Here is a 20,769-nt window from a genome sequence, read left to right as displayed (position 1 = left end):
TTTTTTTTACATTGGGGGGATGTGCATTATTTTGTGTTTGCTTGAAATGTCAACTTTCCGATAGTCTGCACAGTTTTGTGTTTCAATAAAGCTATTGTTGATCGTCCCCCTCTTCATCATTTTCTCAATGTCCAGCGAAAGCAATCCGTGTGATGTGTAATCTGGAAGTGTTTGCAGATTACGCATTCCACACATGCTTTGTTGAGGTTAAAATGATCCCTGTTTTATGCCTTTTTAATTTATTTTGTACTGACAGGGTTTTTAAATAATGTACAGTAAAACCATTTTGTTCCAGCATTCTTGTTAAGAATGGGTGTGATTTTTGTGCTATAAACAATATTTATTTAAAGGGGATCTATTCTGTGCCTTTTTCAACCCTTTGTATTGATTTGTGGTCTCCTATAGAGCAGCGACCCACAATAACCAGCACAGAAAACGTTTTAATGTAGCAGAATCTACACCTATTCCAGCTGTATTTGCGGTGATTTTGAAGTTTTAATTTATTCCACCAAAGGCCCGCCTCCAGGCATGCCCACTCCGCTATAATTGGTCACACGCCCAAAGTGCTTCCTAACAATGAACCATATAAGGAAGTCCGTCCCTCTGTGACGTCACAAAGGAACAGTTTTACCACGCCTTTTCAAACCAAGCATTTTGAGCCATCTCAAACGTCTTTCAAGGGGTCACTTCCAAATGCGCAAACCTCATTATCTGAAACTTTGACATCGTTTAACACAGGAATACCACATTCTAAATACATTTATAGGTCAGAAAAGTGGAAAAAGCATAATATGTTCCCTTTAAAATCATAATCCTGGAGGAGTATTTTATACCAGAGGAATTGCTTACTTACTCAGAGCACTATTAGCACTCAGTTTGATAAGGTCCATATTTGATGCTATTTTCCAAACAGTTCTGCAGGCCAGATGAAATTGCACCGCAATTTGAAACGTGTGTTAGACAGTGGTTTTCAATTTTTTTGTCATGCACCCCCAAAGGACAAAAAGATTTTGCACCCCCCTTTGATTTGAAATAGTAGTGAAACAGATCATAGTTATGAATTTATCTGTACTGTACAGACTGAACTTGAAACTGAAACCAGGAAAATACACCAAAATGGAGAACTTACAAGTGTATTCAAGAGTGAAATTGCATGTTGAATACTATAAATTTGTACATAGAGGTCAGTCTGCATTGAAATTCAAGCTTCTTGCGTGCTCCCTGCCTCTTTTTCTACATTATCGGTTACAATGTCATATGCAAATAATATGCAAATTAACAAATGACGTAATTCAGCGACTTATTGGAATGCCAATAACTACTTTTCTTGCAACACACGCGTTATGGCGCCTATGGCTTATTTGGATCAAGTGTAGCAGGTAATTTTGTCACTCATGATACGCAATGATACTTCATTTAAATTTCAAACACACGTTAACGGGTTTAATAGGAAGCTAAAACGTTTTTTTAATGTATGCTAATTAGCTCGTAGATGCTAGCTTAGCCAAGGATACTGCTTACGTTTGAGACTCCCCAGTATGGCAGCCTTAAAGCGATGTGACAAAGCGCTCTAGCAAAATTTTAAAGTGTTTTTAACTTCTTAGTACTTGTATTTCAATTGTCGCATGATTGTGGTCAGCAGTGGATAACATAATAACATAACATAATAATTTCAACTTCCTTATGATGATTTGTGCAATTCATTTCAGATAACAATAAACATGACAAACAACCAAATTTGGTTAATTTTGACGTGTAATTTTCACATGTACCTTCTTCAGGTAAAGGTAAATTCCACTATTAATTTACTTTTTCGCCCACATGTTTCTGGTTTTACATTCATTTTACCACATGTATTTATTAAAGACTGTTATTTTATGATTTTGCTAACTGCAACGTGTTGGACATGCTGATTGCAGTTAAAGTTCACTTCTTCCTAAATTAACCTGGTCACATTCTGTAGTTGCATAATAGCTAATCCATGCGGGCATTTAACATTTTAAGGACAACTCCTGTTAATTTTTAACAAAGTTTAAGAGGTTTTTTATGCTGATGGCTGACAACCAACTTGTCAAGGTGAGGCCAGGTGTCAGTAGAATCAAATAAAACATCAAATAAAGTATGATTTCCTTACCAGGGAGCCAGTGTGTGGATTCCTGATCCAGATGCCGTGTGGGTGTCGGCTCAGCTTCTCCAGGACTACACGTGTGACGACAAACATGTACTGTTGCAACTTAATGGAGGGGAGGTGAGATGCTCATTACCCAAAGGTCACATCACTGGTCACCCACACACAGAACTAAACCCTCTCAGTAGAGTATAAAAATAATAAATAGTTTCTTCTCTTTTGGCAGGAGGCACGATATCCAGTGGTGGCACACTCCGACCTCCCCCCGTTGGCCAACCCTGACATCTCTGAGGGTGAGAGTGACCTGACTGCACTCAGCTTCCTTCATGAGCCCGCCATTTTGCACAACCTGCGTGTTCGCTTTCTGGACTACAACAGTATCTACACATACTGTGGTGAGCTAAGTACTGTATGCTACACATGCTACACAATGCTACACCCCTAAATCAATTGGTTCATCAAGCTGACTATTTGTTGTATACAGTATATATTTTTTTAGTATACCCTCGTGACCCGAGAGGATGAAATGGCATAGAAAATGGATGTGTAAATATGTAGATGTGGAAATGTTTTTAACATTTATTACAATTTTGAGTAATTCTTTCTTTAATGACATTCTTTCAACAGTGAGTGACTAATCCGAGAATTTATCCTTGCAAGGTATCGTCTTGGTGGCCATCAATCCCTACGATCAGCTGCCCATTTACGGCGAGGAGGTGATTGACGCTTACAGCGGTCAGGACATGGCTGACATGGAGCCTCACATCTTCTCTGTGGCTGAGGATGCCTACCGCACCATGATGAGGTCAGAGGTCACTGGCTTTTTTTCCACCATTGGTTTTATTGAGCACCGCCTCTTTCATCTATGTGCACAGGGAGGAGAAAAACCAGTCCATCATCATCAGTGGCGAGTCTGGCTCGGGGAAGACAGTCTCGGCCAAATTCACCATGAGATATTTCGCCGTGGTGGGGGGAGCTGCTCAGCAGACCAGCGTGGAGGACAAGGTGCTGGCCTCCAACCCCATCATGGAGGTAATGTACATTTGAACTGGAATACTTACCGAGAGTAGTTACTGAGGAACTACTGACGCACTAATGAGGACCTAATGACTAGTGGTTAGGGTTTTTCATTAACTACTGTAATAGGTGTACCTTATTGTTACCTAAGTTTGTGTTCCTGAAACTTTTTTTTGTGGCTAGGCCATCGGGAATGCCAAAACAACAAGGAACGACAACAGTAGTCGCTTTGGGAAGTACATCCAGATTGGCTTCAGCAGGAAAGGAGCCATCATAGGGGCCAACATGAGCACGTACCTGCTGGAGAAATCCAGGGTGGTCTTTCAGGTAACATTTACAAAAAAAAATTGGTGGATCACCAACCACGTAGGTAGGATGCATAGTACTTCATCTTCTATTCACAGGATGTATTACTCCTCTTGTGACATGAGTTTCATTGTAAGTCCTGCTGGCTTTTTAAGTGGCTTTTTGGACAACACGTCAATGAGTCACGGATGTGTCACTGATCCATAGTTTTGTTTTTAGTTTTTATTTGATTTGGTTACCTATTGAACTGACATGATTTAAATTTGAACAAAATACCTTTTTTCAAAGCAGTGTGTATTTTTAAACAATTTACCTTTGATTTAAATCAAACAAGCTATAAAATTGTACAACTTTTGTTTTGTGAAAAACATTAGTAGAAAATAGCCCTGTTAGTAGATTAGTATCCTGTGTCATCTCATTTTATCTTTATTGTCTTGTTAAAGGCCGCTCATCTATGAAAGTTAGGGGGGGGCTCCGGCAATTTCTGTGAAAAAGTACGGTGGTCAATGCCGTTGTAATGGGAAGCATTTCAAAACAAAAAAGTGATATTAATACAACTAATTAGCTTCACATTTGTTGCAAGGTGGAATTTGTGCCCCCAACATCTGACAAAAACAAATTATTATGTTATTTGCCTAAAGAAAGGACACCACTTGTCATCTTCTGGATTACCCCATTGTAACAGCTGTATGTGTGTGTATTGTTCTTCATTTTAGGCACCAGCCGAGAGAAACTACCACATCTTCTACCAGCTGTGTGCCTCCAGACAGTTGCCTGAAATGAGATCACTCAAACTGGGTGAGAGCATTAAGGAAGCTCCTTCCCGGTTCCCTTTAATGATGTTTCTATTTCTTTGTTACTTGTTTATTTTATTTGTTTTAATCCAGCCACTCCTGAGCATTTCCGCTACACCAACCAGGGAGGAGATGTACACATTCCGTGTACTGATGATGTGACGGAGATGGAGCGCACTCGCAATGCTTTCAGCATTCTGGGTGGGAGCATATTGACACACATCAAAACACACATTTATTGTTATTGATATGTTTTTTTTCCACTAAACTTGCAGGGGTGCTGCCAGAGCAGCAGATGGAGCTCTTCAGAATCTTGGCTGCTGTTCTTCACTTGGGGAACGTCAACATTCAAGCCAGCGGACGAAGTTCAGAGCGCAGTGACATTGATGTCAGTTTTAGATAGTTAGATAAAGATTTCATACAGAGGTCAAGTCCCTATGTTGATCTTCTTTCAGGCAGAAGACATCTCCCTGGCAATCTTCTCCAAGCTACTGGGGGTGGAGGCAGCTGTCATGGGCCATTGGTTATGTCACCGCAGGCTGATCCTGGGAGGAGAAACGGTGGTCAAGCCCATTTCAGGCCAGCAGGCCATCGAAGCTCGAGATGCTCTGGCCAAGCACATCTACGAGCAGATGTTCAAGTGGACCGTGCACAGGCTCAACGCTGCCCTACGCAGTCATTCGGGTCGGGCCCGGTCCTTCATAGGGGTGCTAGACATCTACGGGTGTGTCCCTGAGCTGCAGGAGTGTTATCTTTCATTGCTTCGACTCACATCTTCTTCTTTGTGCAGCTTTGAGACGTTTGAGCGTAATAGTTTTGAACAGTTCTGCATCAACTACGCCAATGAAAAACTGCAGCAGCAGTTCAACCGGGTGAGTCATGCAACACCTCCATCAGATAGTGTTTTTGTATTTATAAATAATGTTGTTCCAAATGGTTGTATGTGGGCAGCATGTGTTCCACCTGGAACAGGAGGAATACGAACATGAGGAACTGACCTGGAGCAGGATCGAGTTTAGTGACAACCAAGAGTGTATTCTTCTCATCGAGGGACAGCTTGGCCTGTTGGACCTGTTGGATGAGGAGTGTAGGGTCAGTACCATACTCTTAATGAATTCATCAAGCTTCGGTTTAACTAGACTTTTAGAATCACAACAAAGTAATGTGATGCATGTTTTGATTATTCTGATTGTCCGCAACTTTTTTTCACTTTTTAATGTTTGTTTGAGCATTTGAGACTGTTTGCAAATAGTCTGTGGCTGCAGATCCAACTTTTCAATAGGTAAGGATTATGTATTAGTTGAAAAACACCTTAGCCTATGTATTATCGCTTTCAGACCAATGCGGCCACTTGTTTTTATTTTAAAGTGCTCCACTATAGTATCAAATGCTATGCTAGTTACCAAAATGCACCAAATGTATAAATTTTCATTTCACAGGCAGAGGGGAAAGGTAATGTGTGGCGGCACTTCACGAAATAATCTCATTCTGGGTGTTATAGGAATTTATGTTGATGTATGGTATATAATCCTGTGTACATCGATATTATATCTTGTATATAAATCTTATTTCATATATCAGTCCAAATATTGGTATTGCCCCCCCCCCCCCCCCAAAAAAAAATCCCATATCAGTCGGGCTCTATTTTCTTCCATGTTCACTTCTTGTGAAAGCAATTGCCATGTCCCAATACCTTTGTCCAAATAGTGTATACAGGTGGTCTTCAGTCAATGGTGTTCCCTGTTAAGGATGTGCTCCCATAAATTAGCTAAAATATGTCATTTTGGTCCATAAACACAGATAACTAGTTATATCATGCACTAGAGGAAGAATACATGCCACGCACAGTACATGAATATAGTGTGTGCCTATGCAGCCACATTGTGGAAGAATAATTATGATTCATAATTAAAATCATAATTATGTATGGATTCCGTGCACGGTTACAAGGAGACCTCAGGGGAGTAGAGGACTTACATCACAGTCTGGGAAAGGAAATTGTTTGTAACCCAACGACCACTCTTAGCACACAGATGTTTCCTTTGTTTCATGCCCCCAGATGCCCAAAGGTTCAGATGACAGCTGGGTTCAGAAGCTGTACGACAAGCACCTGACAGGAAGAGGTCACCCTCACTTCCGTAAACCTCGCATGTCCAACAGCGCCTTCATCATCCTTCACTTTGCAGACATGGTCCGCACAAAGCCTGATGTGTGTTTTAAAACAAATACAAGAATGTAATCACATCACAGTTTGTGTGTTAGTGCAGGTCCAGTATGAAGGTGGCGGTTTCCTGGACAAGAATCGAGACACCATCTTTGAGGAGCTTGTCAATGTTTTGAAAGCAAGTCAGGTAAAATGTGCAAAATTCTGAGTAAAGGGGAAACTCGGTTAGCATAATTAAATTGTTTCAGAAGGTCTGATGAAACCCGATAATAAAGATAATTAGAACATTCCAGTGGAAATTTTGATGGGCATGCAATCTGTGCTGTGAACCTCGGGTCGGTGTCTGCTGTGCCACTCTGCCGAACAATGCCATGCGTACATTACATGAGGAATTGAGCAAAAAAAGCAAACATGCTAACTGTTAGCACGCTAGCATCTAGGGAGATGGCACTCTATAGTGAAAGCGTTAAGGCGGTCCTACAATATCCCTATATCACGCCATGTCTGTATAAGCCTTTAGATGTGAGGAATACAGCTAAAATGTTAACATCCTAACAGATATCATGCTAGCACCAAAAGTGCAGAGAAAGCATCCCTACATCATGCCATGTGTATTGGCCTTTAAACTGGAGTAAAATAGTCAAAATTCCAACATGCTAACAGTTAGTGCTATCTTGCTAGGTGTCACCATGCTAAGTGGCGAAGTTGCCTTTAGACATGAGTAAATTAGCTAGAATGCTAACATGCTAACGGTTATCATGCTAGCACCTAGCAAGAGAGCCTCATGTACTGAAAGTACCAAGGCTGTCCTATAACCTCCCTGCATAATGCCATGTGTGTATTTGCCATCAAGTGGCCAGGCACTCCTGTGATGTCCGCACATGATGTCATGTGTTGTTTTACAATTGCATGCAGCACTTGCATTGTCATGCTGTACTAAATGGCATAAAGGATACCAAACTATCACAACAGCTTAATGCTGTATGATGGATTCTATGAAAATGTTGATATTTTGACACTCCAGTCATTTTAGGTGACTGCAGTCACTGTACTTAATAAGAAAGATATAACTTTTAAAATGGCTGCACAGCCGCCGAGTGGTTAGCACTCAGGCCACACAGCTACGAGACCAGAGTTCGATTCCACGCTTGGCCCATCTCTGTGTGGAGTTTCCGTGCTTGTGTGGGTTTTCTCCGGGTACTCCGGTTTCCTCCCACATTCCAAAAACATGCTAGGTTAATTGGTGACTCCAAATTGTCCATAGGTATGAAAGTGAGTGTGAATGGTTGTTTGTCTATATGTGCCCTGTGATTGGCTGGCGACCAGTCCAGAGTGTACCTCGCCTCCCGCCTGAAGTCAGCTGGGATAGGCTCCAGCACCCCCACGACCCTTGTGAGGATAAGCGGTAGAAAATGAATAAATGACTGAATGAATATTACTTGACTTTTATGTATGGAAAAAACAAGCCCTTTTTTGTGGGGATTACAAAAATTTGGGCGATGAAGGTAATGTAGCTCACGAGAGCTCTTTGAATTTCTTGTGTGACACTATTCTCCACAAGTATGACTACTAAAGAACACACAAAAATTGTAAGTTGTGGGAAGTAAGAACACTCCAGCGTTACTATGTTATGATGGTTAACTTAACTTTCGTGACAACTTAGAAAGTCAAGTGTATTTGTTTCTTCATTTTAATATTAACAGTGCTGAACTCATTTTTACATGTGAAATACACACTGAAAATCCCCAAACTACCTGTGTGTATCTGTGTCAGTCGGAGCTAGTGGCTGAGTTGTTCCAGCAGCAGGAAAACAAACCCAGTGTGGCCAATGGAAGTGTCCGCTCAGGAAGAAGAGCCCACAGGGAGCACAAGTTGACCGTGGGCTTTCAGGTGAACTTATTTTAATTCCTACAACAGTGCTTTCTGTACCACCAAATGACCTATGTCGGTTGGTTCTGTCAGTTTCGTCAGTCCTTGCAGCTGCTGATGGACATGCTGAACAGCACCACTCCTCACTATGTGCGCTGTATCAAACCCAATGACCTCAAAGAGCCCTTTATGTGAGTCCTTGCATCCAAGTCCTGTCATTTAGGTCACACAGAAACTTTAGAAAAGTACTTTTCAGGTTTGACCCAAAGAGGACGGTCCAGCAGCTGAGGGCCTGCGGAGTCCTTGAGACCATCCGAATCAGTGCTGCGGGTTTTCCATCCAGGTCATCACTTTTTGTGCCCTTCAGTCAATCAAATAATCTACTCAAACGTTCTTAATGAATCTGCATCTTCCCCAGATGGACGTATGAGGAGTTCTTCTTCAGGTACCATGTTCTGCTGCGACAGTCCCAATGCTCTGGAGAAGTCCAACTCGTATGCCGACAGGCTCTGCCTCAGCTCATCCCTGACCCGGACCAGTTCGTCTTCGGAAAGACCAAAGTTTTTTTCCGGGCAGGGCAGGTGGCACTTCTGGAGAGGTTGAGAGCGGAAAGGCTTCGAATGGCCGCTGTGGTCCTTCAGAGTTGGGTCAGAGGATGGCTGGCTCGTATTCACTACACCAGGACCATCTGGGCGACCATCACCATACAAAGATACTGCAGAGGAGCTTTGGCCAGGCGGTGAATGATTGCTTTGAATCATTCATCTGTCTCTAAAATGATTTTGTGTTTATTTATACATTTGAACCTTACAAGTATGTCTCTTTGCAGGCTGGCCTTGACCCTGCGTTACACCAAGGCTGCTCTGGTGATCCAGAAAACCTACCGCATGCTGGTGGCCAGAAACATGTTCCACCTGATCCGTCAGGCCACTATAACCATTCAGGCCTTCATCCGAGGAACACTGACCCGCCGCAAACACAGACTGGTTAGCATTGTGTATCCCTATCAACTCTCGCCTCCAACTTCATCAAGGTGAAACTGTTTGTTTTTCCTCAGCTGGTGGCAGAACGAGCCGCCTCCCTGCTCCAGGCGAGAGTGCGAGGGTGGTTAGCGAGGAGGGCCTTCACAAGGTTTCGTGCTGCTGTGGTCTTCGCACAGTGCTGTGTACGTCGTCGTGCGGCCAAAAGGGAGCTGATGAAGCTCAAGACTGAAGCCCGCTCAGTGGAGAGGTACCGAGAGCTCACCAAGGGCATGGAGGTCAAACTGATGCAGCTGCAGATGAAAGCAGACCAGGTGGTGGGTGGAGGTTTGATTCTGTCTTTTTTTATTAACGGTCTTCTTCCAACTTACTGTTCCATATTAAAGCAATAATACACAGGTTGGGGTTACTATGGCTAGGATTTATGGCTAGGTTGTGATGTACAATGATCATGTGTCCAGGCGAGAGAGAATGCCTCCCTAAGAGAAAGCCTGCGTACTGAGCGAGAAGCAGCTGCTAATGAACTCTGTGCTCTGAGAGCAACAATACAGAAACTTGAAGAACATCAGAAACACTTCACTGCTCGTCCTGTGTCTATCATGAGTGAGGAGGAGGAGCAGGAAAGGAGTCGAGCAGAGGAGAAGGCTGTTCAGGAGCTCCTCCAGTTAACACAAGTAAGACAGGACCTGTCACGATAACAAATTGTGCTGGTCGATAATTGTGCTACAAATGATTGATATTTGATATCATCAGGAACATTTTTAGACCATTAATTATTGTCATGAGCGGTGAAATTCACATTTGAACCACTAGCAGGTGGAAGCGCTGCAGAGAGAGAAGGCCTCACTGACCACTGAAAGAGACCATTTGTCTGCATGTCTTCTACAGCAGGAACAAGCACAAGAAGGTACAAGGGGTTGCCACTTGTCGACTTGAATCTCTCACACTTTTCATGTAACTTGCGGTTTCTGCACAGCTCTTGTGCAGCAAGCGGTGTCTCATGCCACGGCAGCCGTGAGGGTGGAGCTGGACGAAGAGAGGAGGAAGCACCAAGGACTCTTGAGAGAGTTCACCAGGCTGGAGCAGCGATATGACAACCTGAGGGAGATGAGTCAACTCACACAGGTCCAGAAACACAAATGGCAGCTTCTATCCAGGGATTTTATTATTTATTAGTATTTATTATTAAACAGTGTGTATTCCTCACATGCACTACAGTTAATGAGTTTCCTTCTCACTATGCAGGGCATTAAGGGCCACAGAAGGACAGACTCCACTCAGAGCTTAGACCCTCTCTCACCATCACCTCAGTCTCTCACCCCACTGACCCTCTCCCCCTTCACATCCGCCTTCCCGTCTCCTGAGGAGGTCCGCAGGGTCAGTGTGACGTCTCCCATCCCAGAAACAAGAGTGTGGAGTCTGGAAACATCAATGGTTTGGGACAAATTTATTCTATCTTCAAGTTTTGTTGACTTTCATGTTCCATGTTTTACTATCAAGTTCATTTAGTTTTTTAGATGTCCCACAATAGTGTATTGGGAGTGTATTGTCCATAATGTTAATCAAAAATGGTTAAAAACAACCAATTACCTAAAATGTCATCCAATATTTCTCTACAAGAGAGGAGAAATATAATCTCAGGGAAGAACTAAATCTGAAACAAAATCTGTTAGGACTACGTTAAAAAGTCAGAGCATTTCAGTATGTGGAATCAAACTATGGAATGGATTGAGTAAGACTCAAACAATGCACAACGATGAGCCAATTCAGGAAACAATACAAGCAGTTGATGTTTGCTAAATACAAGGATGAAGAGTCTTGAACCAGTCAGGATGTGCTATATATATCACTACTATATTGACACTTACTATGGTACCCATTATGTCATTGTATGGTCATATCACCTCGTACTTCGGTACGTGACAAAAAATAAAAGATAAAAAATTAATAATAAAAAAATTAAATTATATTAGGAAAGCAGGAAGTGAACAAATGTAACAGTTACTGATTGTAAAAGTATCAGATGGAGGGGTAGGATTTAATAAGCATTACCATGACATGGGGAAGGTTCATCTAGCGAGGGGTGGGTCATGTCCACAAGGAACTCCATGATGTCTTGAAAAGCTGCAACTTCAAAAACAACAGTTTGAGCGCCTCATCTCTCAAAAGTGGAGCAAAGAAGTGACATAGAGAATAAATATTATCATCTTCGGTGCATATAAGCAGGCCATAGGGTCACATATTAATGGAAGAACATCAAAAGTCAATTTTACATAATTGGGGACCTTTAAATACTTGCTTCTACTTCGAATTTGGCTCACACCTCATTTATGATTGCAGGACCAGCTGATGGACATGATGGACGTGACCAAAGAGGCTGCAGTGAAGCTGAACCAAGAGGACCTGGCACATGCCTACGACGCCGTACGAGTGGCCAACAAGTGCGCTGTCACTCATTAATTTGTCCTAATTCAATCAGGACTAATTAAAAGTGTTGTTTTTATCCTGCTTGTCTTTTGCACTTGTCCAGGATTCTGGAGAGTCAGTTGCAAAGTCAGCGCAGTCAGTGGGAGCAGGAAGTGGCTATGCTTAAGTGTCAGCTGAGTCAAACCTCTATTGGATTGTCTGCCCATCAACAGGTCCCGCCTTTCTGTACAGTCAACGGCCAAATTTCCATGCAGTTATATATCGTGATTGACTATGTGTGTGTGCGTGAAGGCACTACAGGAGGCCCGTGAGCAGGAGTGTGTGAGGCCGAGGAAGGAGCTGAAGGAACTTAGGAACACCGTTCCAATCCGACGCTTCCTGACACAAGGTGAGCCCTCAAGGAATCATGGGTATAAAAATGAAGCACACTAAAGGTTGTTTTTTCTTTGTAGTATTCCCATCAACATTTCTCGCTGAGAGCTCATCTTCATTCAGTCAACAGAAAGCAACCTCAACAACTGGTCTGCTTGAATGCAAGAAAAGAGATGAGAACAAACTCATTAAGAATCTCATCACAGGTGAGACATCTTCATCTTCTCTAGGGATGCTTCGATTGATGCCGATCACCTCTGACTAGTACTATTCCAGTCTTTCGTGATGCCTGTGTGCAGTGTAGCGTCTTGCTCTAGCACGTTAGCACGTAGCACGTTAAACAGCTTTAATTTAATACAGCATTTGAAGAACAAACACTTGACGGAGTCTGGTGAGTTTTTGAGGTTCACATTGCAGCATCAGAATAACCTGAAAAATAACTGAATATATGTTCTCTTGAAGAAGTAAATCAAATGTTTTTGTCTTAAATAAGATGACTTTATGGTTCTAATCAGCAGCATAAAACCGGAGTGTCCATGATCTTCAACATTTTCCTTAAGTAGTCTTTCTTGTCTTGGGGTTTAGACATCCGCACAGACATTGCAGTGTCTCTGTCTCCCGGGCTGCCTGCCAGCGTGGTGTTTCTGTGTGTTCGCCAGGCGGACTGCAGAGGGGATCAAACCAGCGCCTACTCCCTTTGTCGCGCTGCCGTCACCGCCATGAAGACGGCACTGAAGGTAACAGCTCACATTTGGAATAGGTACACATTTTAGATAGAGAGAGCCAACGATATACCTTTGATCGGTCGAATTTGGTTCAATAATCAAATAATAAAATAAGCAACAGTTCATATAATGCACATGTAATGTTCATGTAATGAACTATTTCATGCGCTTGTCTCCTTCCTGCTCTGTTGTCCTTGCGTCATGAGGCGTTCAGCTGCACTCATAATTGTGAGAAATTTTCATTTTTATTCACTTCACACCTATGACTACTGGTGTACCCCTGTGGGTACATGTACCTCACTTTGGGAACGTAGGGCCTCTACCTAATGTTGTGACCGGCAATTGTATAATTGCAATTTTAATGCCTAAGTAATACTATTAATACTAAACAAAAAAAACGGATCAATTATATATGTTGAATGAATTTTAAACAGAATAAGAAGAAATGCATGTATTGTACCTTATCTACCCCCAAGACAGGGATTGTATGATTGCAATTTTAATGCATGCATAAAGTGAAGTTAACAAAAAATGTCCAAGGTCGCTATTTATATTTCCTAACATTATAAGTCAGTGAGTGAACTACAAACCAAGGTGACGTTATTCATGACAAAGTTACAAAGTAGGCCAATAGAAATAAATAGGGAATATTTCACCAAATTCTGTGGGTGAGGTGTACGGTCACCTAGCAACACGTCATGTGTCATTTTCTTCACACACTGTCTTGCCTTCCAGAAACACACCAATGATGTATCCATGACTGCCATGTGGCTGAAAAACATCTGTCTGTTTCATGACCTGCTGAGCCAGCATGCTCCAAAACAGGTCGAAAGAACGTTTATTAATGAAAATACACACGTATTGATGAGGATATGAAAGGGTTACTCTTATCATTTCAGACAAATGATCCAGAAGAGGTACAGCCACTCCACTTTGACTTGAGTGACTCCATCCGCACCCTGAGTGACCTGCGTATCCAGGCCTATCAGCAGCTCATCGCCATCACAGAGACGCGACTGCAAAACTTCCTAGGTGCCATGAAAGTGAAGATGACCCCCCTTCACGCTCCCGCTACCTTCATCTCACCTCTTCATGTCTTCCTCAGCCACTGCCTTGTTGGAAGGCGAAGACGTCCCGGGCTTGACGACGGTGGGCTCCCGGAAGCGAGCGGGCTCGGCGCCAAGGGCCGCAAAGGCTGACGCTCCCACAGTGGCCTCTGTGCTGAGGGAGCTGGGGGTCCTCCATGCCGCCATGTCCCATCAGGCTTTGCACCCGGCGTTGATGCAGCAAGCCTTCCACCAGCTCACTCACTTCATCTCTGCCTCTGCTCTCAACAGCCTGCTGCTCAGGAAGGACGTGTGCTGCTGCAGTCGTGGCATACTCATACGGTACGCAGACAAACATGAATAATAATGATGAAAATGATTTGTTTTTTGTGTATATGTGTGTCTCTATGACAGCCTCAATGTGAGTCAGCTGGAGGAGTGGTTGCGTAGCCGTGGTTTACAGACGGAGGGCGCTGCAGCCTCCATGGAGCCCCTCATCCAGGCTGTTCAGCTGCTGCAGGTCGGGAAAAGGACTGAGGAGGATGCAGCCGCCCTTCTGCAGACATGCACTGCCCTCAGCAGCCAGCAGGTGGCTCCCTGTACTAAGACCAAGTTTCCATCTGTGTTGGTGGACAGGATGTTAAGTAGACCGTACCATGTGTCCCACAGATTGTGAGGATCCTCAGCAACTACACGCCTCACGGTGACTTCGATGAAAAAGTCTCTCTCAATTTCATCCGCACAGTCCAGGTACGGTTGGAACTCACGACTCATGGTCATGTACTGTATCATAGCCAGTGTCTCATAGAAGTCTCATGTCTCATACGTCCTCCAACCAGGGGCTCCTTAAAGGCGGTGAACACACGCAATACCGGCAGCTTCTCCTGGATATAAAGTGGGAGTTTCCCGTCACGTTCCCCGATGCCACTCCTCCTGTCGTACGTGCAGACATGCTGGTCATCCCGGATTCCCTCAAGATCGCCTTCCTACGCAGAGTATAAACGCCGTCCTGCAAATGAAGTGGAAAGTACAACAAGGAAAACTCCCACAATTTTCCCATATTTTATTGGAAGCAGAAACACGAGACCGCAGTCCCAGTAAACCTCAACACCCAGAACCATAATATTAAAAAAACAAACATTAGAAACATCTCCTGTATAAAAAAAGTCCCATGCGACTACTTTGTACCACTAGACATTATCATCATCATCAGTAATACATATTTATATATTCACAAACATTTGAAAAATAAATCTCAAAATAAAGGAGACAACATCAAATAATAAATATATGCGCGTGCTGGCACGATGCTTCTTTTTTTTTTTTTCTTACAACGTTCCTATCATGCACCACTTGTGGAAGTACAGGACAGTGCACGTGAGCCACCGTGCAGAACATGCACGTCTGTCCTCTTGTATGGATGTGTGCTTTTTCTTTGTGCTTCCGTCCCAGAGACGTCTGCATGCCCACCCTGAAACATGGCGGCGTCATCGTCAACAGCAGTAAATAGAGATATTTCGTGGCATTAGCAGCTATGTGACAACGTCCACATGTCCTCCACACCAGACTGGCACTGAATTGGACTGATTCCTTCACAGCCACACAACCTGTGTATGTTACCACTGCTTCATTGAGAAGCAGTACAAGGACCACACTGATGATAGTAAATAACCTGAAATATTACAAGAAGAAAATATTCATTTTACCAGTTTACAAGTTGTCATGTTAGAAGAGGAAATGTGTAATCTTCACAAAATGAAGTATCTTTAAGAAATAAAACTGATATGAGTCAAATGAGTCAATTTGTCTTATGACATCATTACTCTTCAAAAACAGGTTTTGAGTAGTATTATTACTTTTTTCCTGTAATATTACAACTTCATTCTGTTGGAAATATGACTTTTCTTATACATTTTTGGGACACAACGCTACATGTTGTATTCTCGTGACATTTTTTTCCTCTGAAATTCTAACTTTACACTATGACTCATATCTCATAAGATTTTTTTCTCTCGTTTTTTTTTTTGCCATACTAGCGTGAAAATGTAAACTTTTTTAAACTGGTAATAGGACTTAACTCTTGTAATGTTACCATTTTCTCAAAAAATGTGTTACTGTAACATTACGCCTTTATCTCTTAAGTCTTTTTGCTTGTTGCACTACAGTTTGATGACTATAACCAAAATGACTACTTTTTCTCTCTGTTTTCCAATGACTCACAAAATGTTCCTATGTTTTTTCTTATAACATGACTTTCCCCTGTAATTTTCCTTTTTTTGTCCAGTGTGGCCCTCATACTCCTTCCTGAACAAACAACAGAGTTCAAGTCCCACCAGCACTGATATTCCTCAAAGTAAACACACAGTCATTCATCTGTAGTAACGTTTGGCTCGTGACATGAAAGACAAAATGTCAAACTCTTGTGCTGATATAAGAATGTAAACATTATGAGACGACTACTTTGATTCTATAGATTAGATGCATAGAGTTCCAATCTAACACTTGAAGAAGGAAGGCCAAAATAGAATGACAACAACAAGAACAAAAACAAACACACCCTGTGACCTTACAGTATATTCATAAATATGATTTCTTCCAGTGATGACTTTATGGTCAGAATGGTTGATTTGACAAGGAATTCAGGACAGTGGAACCCCCAAAGTGAGCGTCTGCAGGATGCGTCTCTGTCCTGGGTGCTGAATGCCACATGGCTAAGCTCCTTTGTTGTGTTTACCGTTACATTAGTCATTCCTTCATTTTCTTCCACTTTTTCCGGAGCCTATCCCAGCTGTCTTTGGGCGAGAGGCGGGGTACACCCTGGACTGGTCGCCAGCCAATCACAGGGCACATATAGACAAACAACCATTCACACTCACATTCATACCTATGGACAATTTGGAGTCGCCAATTAACCTAGCATGTTTTTGGAATGTGGGAGAAATCCGGAGTACCCGGAGAAAACCCACGCATGCACTCCACACAGAGATGGCCGAGGGTGGAATCGAACCCGGGTCCTCCTAGCTGTGAGGTCTCCACGCTAACCACTTGATCGCCGTGCCGGCCCCGTTACATTGTATATTTCATACTATAAAAGATGAATTTTACACATGATTGTTTTCTTAAGTGCTAATATGTTACTTTAAAGATTGCTTGTAGAATTAATAAAGGTGACAGTTTGATGCTGGAACTGATTATTTCCCTCACAGTGGATTTTTTATGGGAATTGGACTTTGGAGGCTCCACTGTCTAACTATACCTTTAAAATAATCACAGATTATCATCAGAATGCATGAAGATATGACGTTGTACACTCCTTGTACCAATCAGAGTTCTCCATTTGTTAACCAGCCCTTTTAGCAGAGGTCGCACTTTCCCTTCTGGTTTACTGCTAATTGTGCTTTGATGGCATTACCCACATAGACGTGTTCGTGCGTCAGGGAATTTCTCAATCTGGAATGTTTACAGTAACAAAGTCAGATTAGCCAAAGTATGACACAAAAATAAATGATCTCCCTCACACACATACACACACACACACATATACACAGTTTGTCATCATGAGGACAATGGTGAGGAGACAGAAGGCATTGACGGTGTCAGGCAGTGTGCTCTGTTCCAGAATCAAGTAACACTCCTGAATGATACGCTATATAAGGTCACGTACAGTATGACTAATGACTACATTTCACTAGAAATATCATGAAAGCTTCCACCGGAATTAAACGGTGCTTTCATTTACTTGGAATGTCTGTGTCCTTTAACCTCGCCATTGTGCTTGGGTATATACTAGCAACTATCCAAAAGTGCTTCCTCAGAAAGAAAGGGACAAAATAGGAAGGAAAATGGCTTTAAGATATTAAGGAGTCAAATAATCTTAGGACAAGGGAAAAAACCTGCAGTTTTGGAACATAAAAAAAAACATGAAATTATATAATTATTTTATATTGTTACCATGTTATATGGAAATATTCGACTGAAAACTTCTTTCTCGAAAAGTTACAACTTGTTCCACGTGATACTTCTACTGTACAATCGTATGTTTTTGTTTAATGATAATATTACTTCATTCTTGAAGTTTTTGCCAAACATTAGGCCTATTTTGCACGATACATATAAAATGATAACCTTTTCTCTAATTTTTTATATATTTTCCTGTAGACTACGACTTTGTTCTCAAGAATTTGGGATTTTTTTCGCTCTTTTTTTTCCTCATAATGTTAGGACTTTTTCCTCACAAAATGACGAAAAGTTGTGTGTAACACTACAACTTTTAGGGTTATTTTCTCGAAACATACGTACTGATTTTTCTCGTTATGTTAGGATTGTTATTGTCTTAACATTTTATTAATAATTGGGATTTTCTTTCTTACAAGAATTAGACTTTGCGGAAAAAAGATTATAATTTCTCATAACGTTTTTACGTCATTGCTTTTTCTCGCAATACAAATGTTTTCTTATTCTTAGACTATTTCTGACTTCTTCTTTCTCATGTCATTAGAACTTTCTCTCATAATATTATATTTCATATATTAATATATTATTAGTTTGATACTTTATTGTCATGAGACTATGACTTCCTTTTCCATAAACTTAGCATTCACGAGTCAAAGAGCTATCATTTCTTTCAAGCAACGGTAAGATTCCAAACATCTTGTAACATTTTTTGGATCAATGAACTCCTTTTTTTTCCTCAATAATTACATTTTGTTCTTGTAATGTTGCAATTTCATTCTGAAAAATATACTTCATTGTTGTGACGTAATATAACATAACATAAAGATATTATTTGTTCTTGTCAGCATGGCTGTAATACTCCTCCATAAAGCAGAGCAGAACACACACACTCATACACACTGTGTTTGCCATCACATAGACGAGGGTGAAGGAGACAGAAGGCATTGAGGGTGTCAGGCAGTGTCCTCTGTTGCGACTCTCTGAAGGCGTTTCCTCAGAAAGAAGGGGGAAGTGGGGACAAACATGGCTACAAGATACTGTATGCGACACCCTGTGCAGCCGAATGAGACACGTGTAACGGCACGAGTGATATAGACCCAATGTTATTATTCCATAATGATGAACGCACGTGGCTCCCATTGGAATGAATGTATTTACAGCACCGGAATGCCAGGTGGCTGTGGTCCCATCTGTCAGAAATCCACTTAGCTGCGGCCCTCCTCGGCGGAGCGCTGGTCTGACTTGAGCTTGACAAACTCCTTGGCCACATCGTCGTTGTTGCGCTGCGACAGGATGCGCAGCACGGTCAGACCCGTCTCGTCCATGTGGATACGCTTGCCCAGTGGCAGCCAGCAGGCCACGCTGCCTTTGGAGGCCACCTCCTTCAGCTGGAGCACAGCCATGCCCACCGTGCGGTCCTCGCGGGCGAAGCAGTAGTCCTTGACGCACACCTGAAGCTCATAGCACTCGGGGCCCACCTCGCTGCTCAGGGTGCTGATGAGGGGGGAGGACGAGATGAGTCGTGGAAAACTGTAGTACAAGTACCACTGGTGCTACGCTCTAATGGACACTCAGCAACAGCAGATATGATTTTACTTTGAATAAACCAAACAGACATCGGTCCCTCATCTCATTAATAACACTTTTTATAGTAGTAAAATTGTACTATTTCTATCAAAAGTACAACTTTAATATTTTCATGATGATATACCTTGACTTTGGTATTATTTATTATTTTTAATACACACAAAAAACTAGAAAATGAAAAAAGTTCCTAGTGCAGGTATATCTCTCCCAGCTTTAGGATATACTAGCATATTATTAGTATGAACTTCGACCTTAGCTCTCCATTTTTGCTATCTTTTTTTAATATCTCAACTTTTCTTGTTTTTTTTTTTTTGTGATATGACTAGGGATGTCCCAAATATTGACTTTGGCTTTTTTGCTGATATTATCCAACACTGATATCATCCGATACCGATACGTGTCACATGACATACAGTATCTCCTTTATGTGTTGTGAAGCTAATGGATAGAGCATCAGGAATTAGCTTGTCAACAACATCGTAAAACAGCTGTGAAATACGTGCCATGAGGCTTACCTTACTTAGGCTACATGGCTAATTTGTTTATTTATTTATTTGTTTTTTTTTACAATTATAAAGCTCATTGAAGAAAATCAAGTTTCATCATTTTCATGTAGGGCTAGCGCTCTTCGTTTTGTTTATTTAAGCATATTTTTACATCAGTGTGATACCCTGCCTTAAATATCGGTTTTCCGGTATTTAAAATCTGATACTGATGTCGACTGATATCACATTTCTATGCTGACATCGATTTGGTATCGATCGAGTTGACCGAGCTTTTTCTGTGGTTGGCCCCAAGCTATGGAACTCTCTCCCCTCCCATGTAAAAAAAAAGGCCCCCCAACATCGAAAGCATTAAGTCTCGTCTTAAAACCCACTTTTATTTGCTGGGTTTTAACTCGGAGTGAGTCGTTTGGTCCTGTGTCTTTTAGTTCTTTCTTTTTATTTTTATTGGTTTTATTTTTTATACTTTTATTGCTTTGCTTCTTGTTTTTAATATTTTAATATCTATTTTATTTCTTATTTGATCTTTTAGTTATGGATTAAATTCAATTTGTATCTTTATTTATTGTATTTTATTTTACTAGTCTGTGCAGCACTTTGGAAACTCTGTTTATAAAATGTGCTATATAAATAAAGTGGATTGGATTGGATAATTAATAGACATCCCTAATGTTGACTTTAATTTCCATAATAGTTTTACTTTATTCCTATAATATTATAACTTCTTCCGAAATCAAAAGTTCCAAAAAGTACAGCAGTAACTTGATTTTGTTTGTTTCTCATATTACCATGCTACTTAAAGGTCACCTATTATGATCATTTTCAGCGCTTTTTGTATTGAGTTGTGGACTCCTACAACAGCTACACACGATAACCCACACAGAAAGCTTTCTTGAT

The 20,769-nt window shown here is 41.6% G+C and overlaps 2 protein-coding genes across 2 annotated transcripts in view; one reads left to right on the top strand and one right to left on the bottom strand.

The window, feature by feature from the left end:
- Window positions 1-1,964: 1,964 nt before the first annotated feature.
- On the top strand, window positions 1,965-15,611 carry LOC131130034 (unconventional myosin-Va). Its single transcript, XM_078790064.1, has 35 exons — window positions 1,965-2,076; window positions 2,138-2,248; window positions 2,355-2,523; window positions 2,789-2,933; window positions 3,004-3,160; window positions 3,329-3,472; window positions 4,168-4,249; window positions 4,339-4,446; window positions 4,521-4,633; window positions 4,701-4,969; window positions 5,036-5,117; window positions 5,197-5,337; window positions 6,305-6,436; window positions 6,513-6,596; window positions 8,183-8,299; window positions 8,372-8,469; window positions 8,535-8,621; window positions 8,697-9,017; window positions 9,108-9,264; window positions 9,336-9,575; window positions 9,720-9,932; window positions 10,072-10,165; window positions 10,235-10,383; window positions 10,504-10,692; window positions 11,599-11,699; window positions 11,789-11,911; window positions 11,976-12,073; window positions 12,138-12,263; window positions 12,643-12,794; window positions 13,518-13,607; window positions 13,682-13,814; window positions 13,888-14,170; window positions 14,243-14,417; window positions 14,498-14,578; window positions 14,668-15,611. Exons 1-35 carry the CDS (start codon window positions 2,047-2,049, stop codon window positions 14,827-14,829), a joined length of 4,956 nt encoding a protein of 1,651 aa, XP_078646190.1. The 5' UTR covers window positions 1,965-2,046; the 3' UTR covers window positions 14,830-15,611.
- Window positions 14,877-20,769, bottom strand: part of unc13a (unc-13 homolog A (C. elegans)) — a 50,718-nt gene continuing 44,825 nt past the window's right edge. The window contains exon 41 of the mRNA XM_078790063.1: window positions 14,877-19,276. Within this exon, the coding sequence (XP_078646189.1) occupies window positions 18,988-19,276 (289 nt within the window). The 3' untranslated portion in view covers window positions 14,877-18,987. The remainder of the gene's footprint in view (window positions 19,277-20,769) is intronic.

The sequence above is a fragment of the Doryrhamphus excisus genome, linkage group LG4, assembly GCF_037039965.1.
Source record: "Doryrhamphus excisus strain RoL-2023G ecotype Guam linkage group LG4, RoL_Dexc_Guam_v1.1, whole genome shotgun sequence".
Taxonomy (NCBI): domain Eukaryota; kingdom Metazoa; phylum Chordata; class Actinopteri; order Syngnathiformes; family Syngnathidae; genus Doryrhamphus; species Doryrhamphus excisus.
The sequence above is the reverse complement of the archived record's forward strand: the minus strand, read 5'-3'. Positions and strand labels throughout refer to the sequence as shown.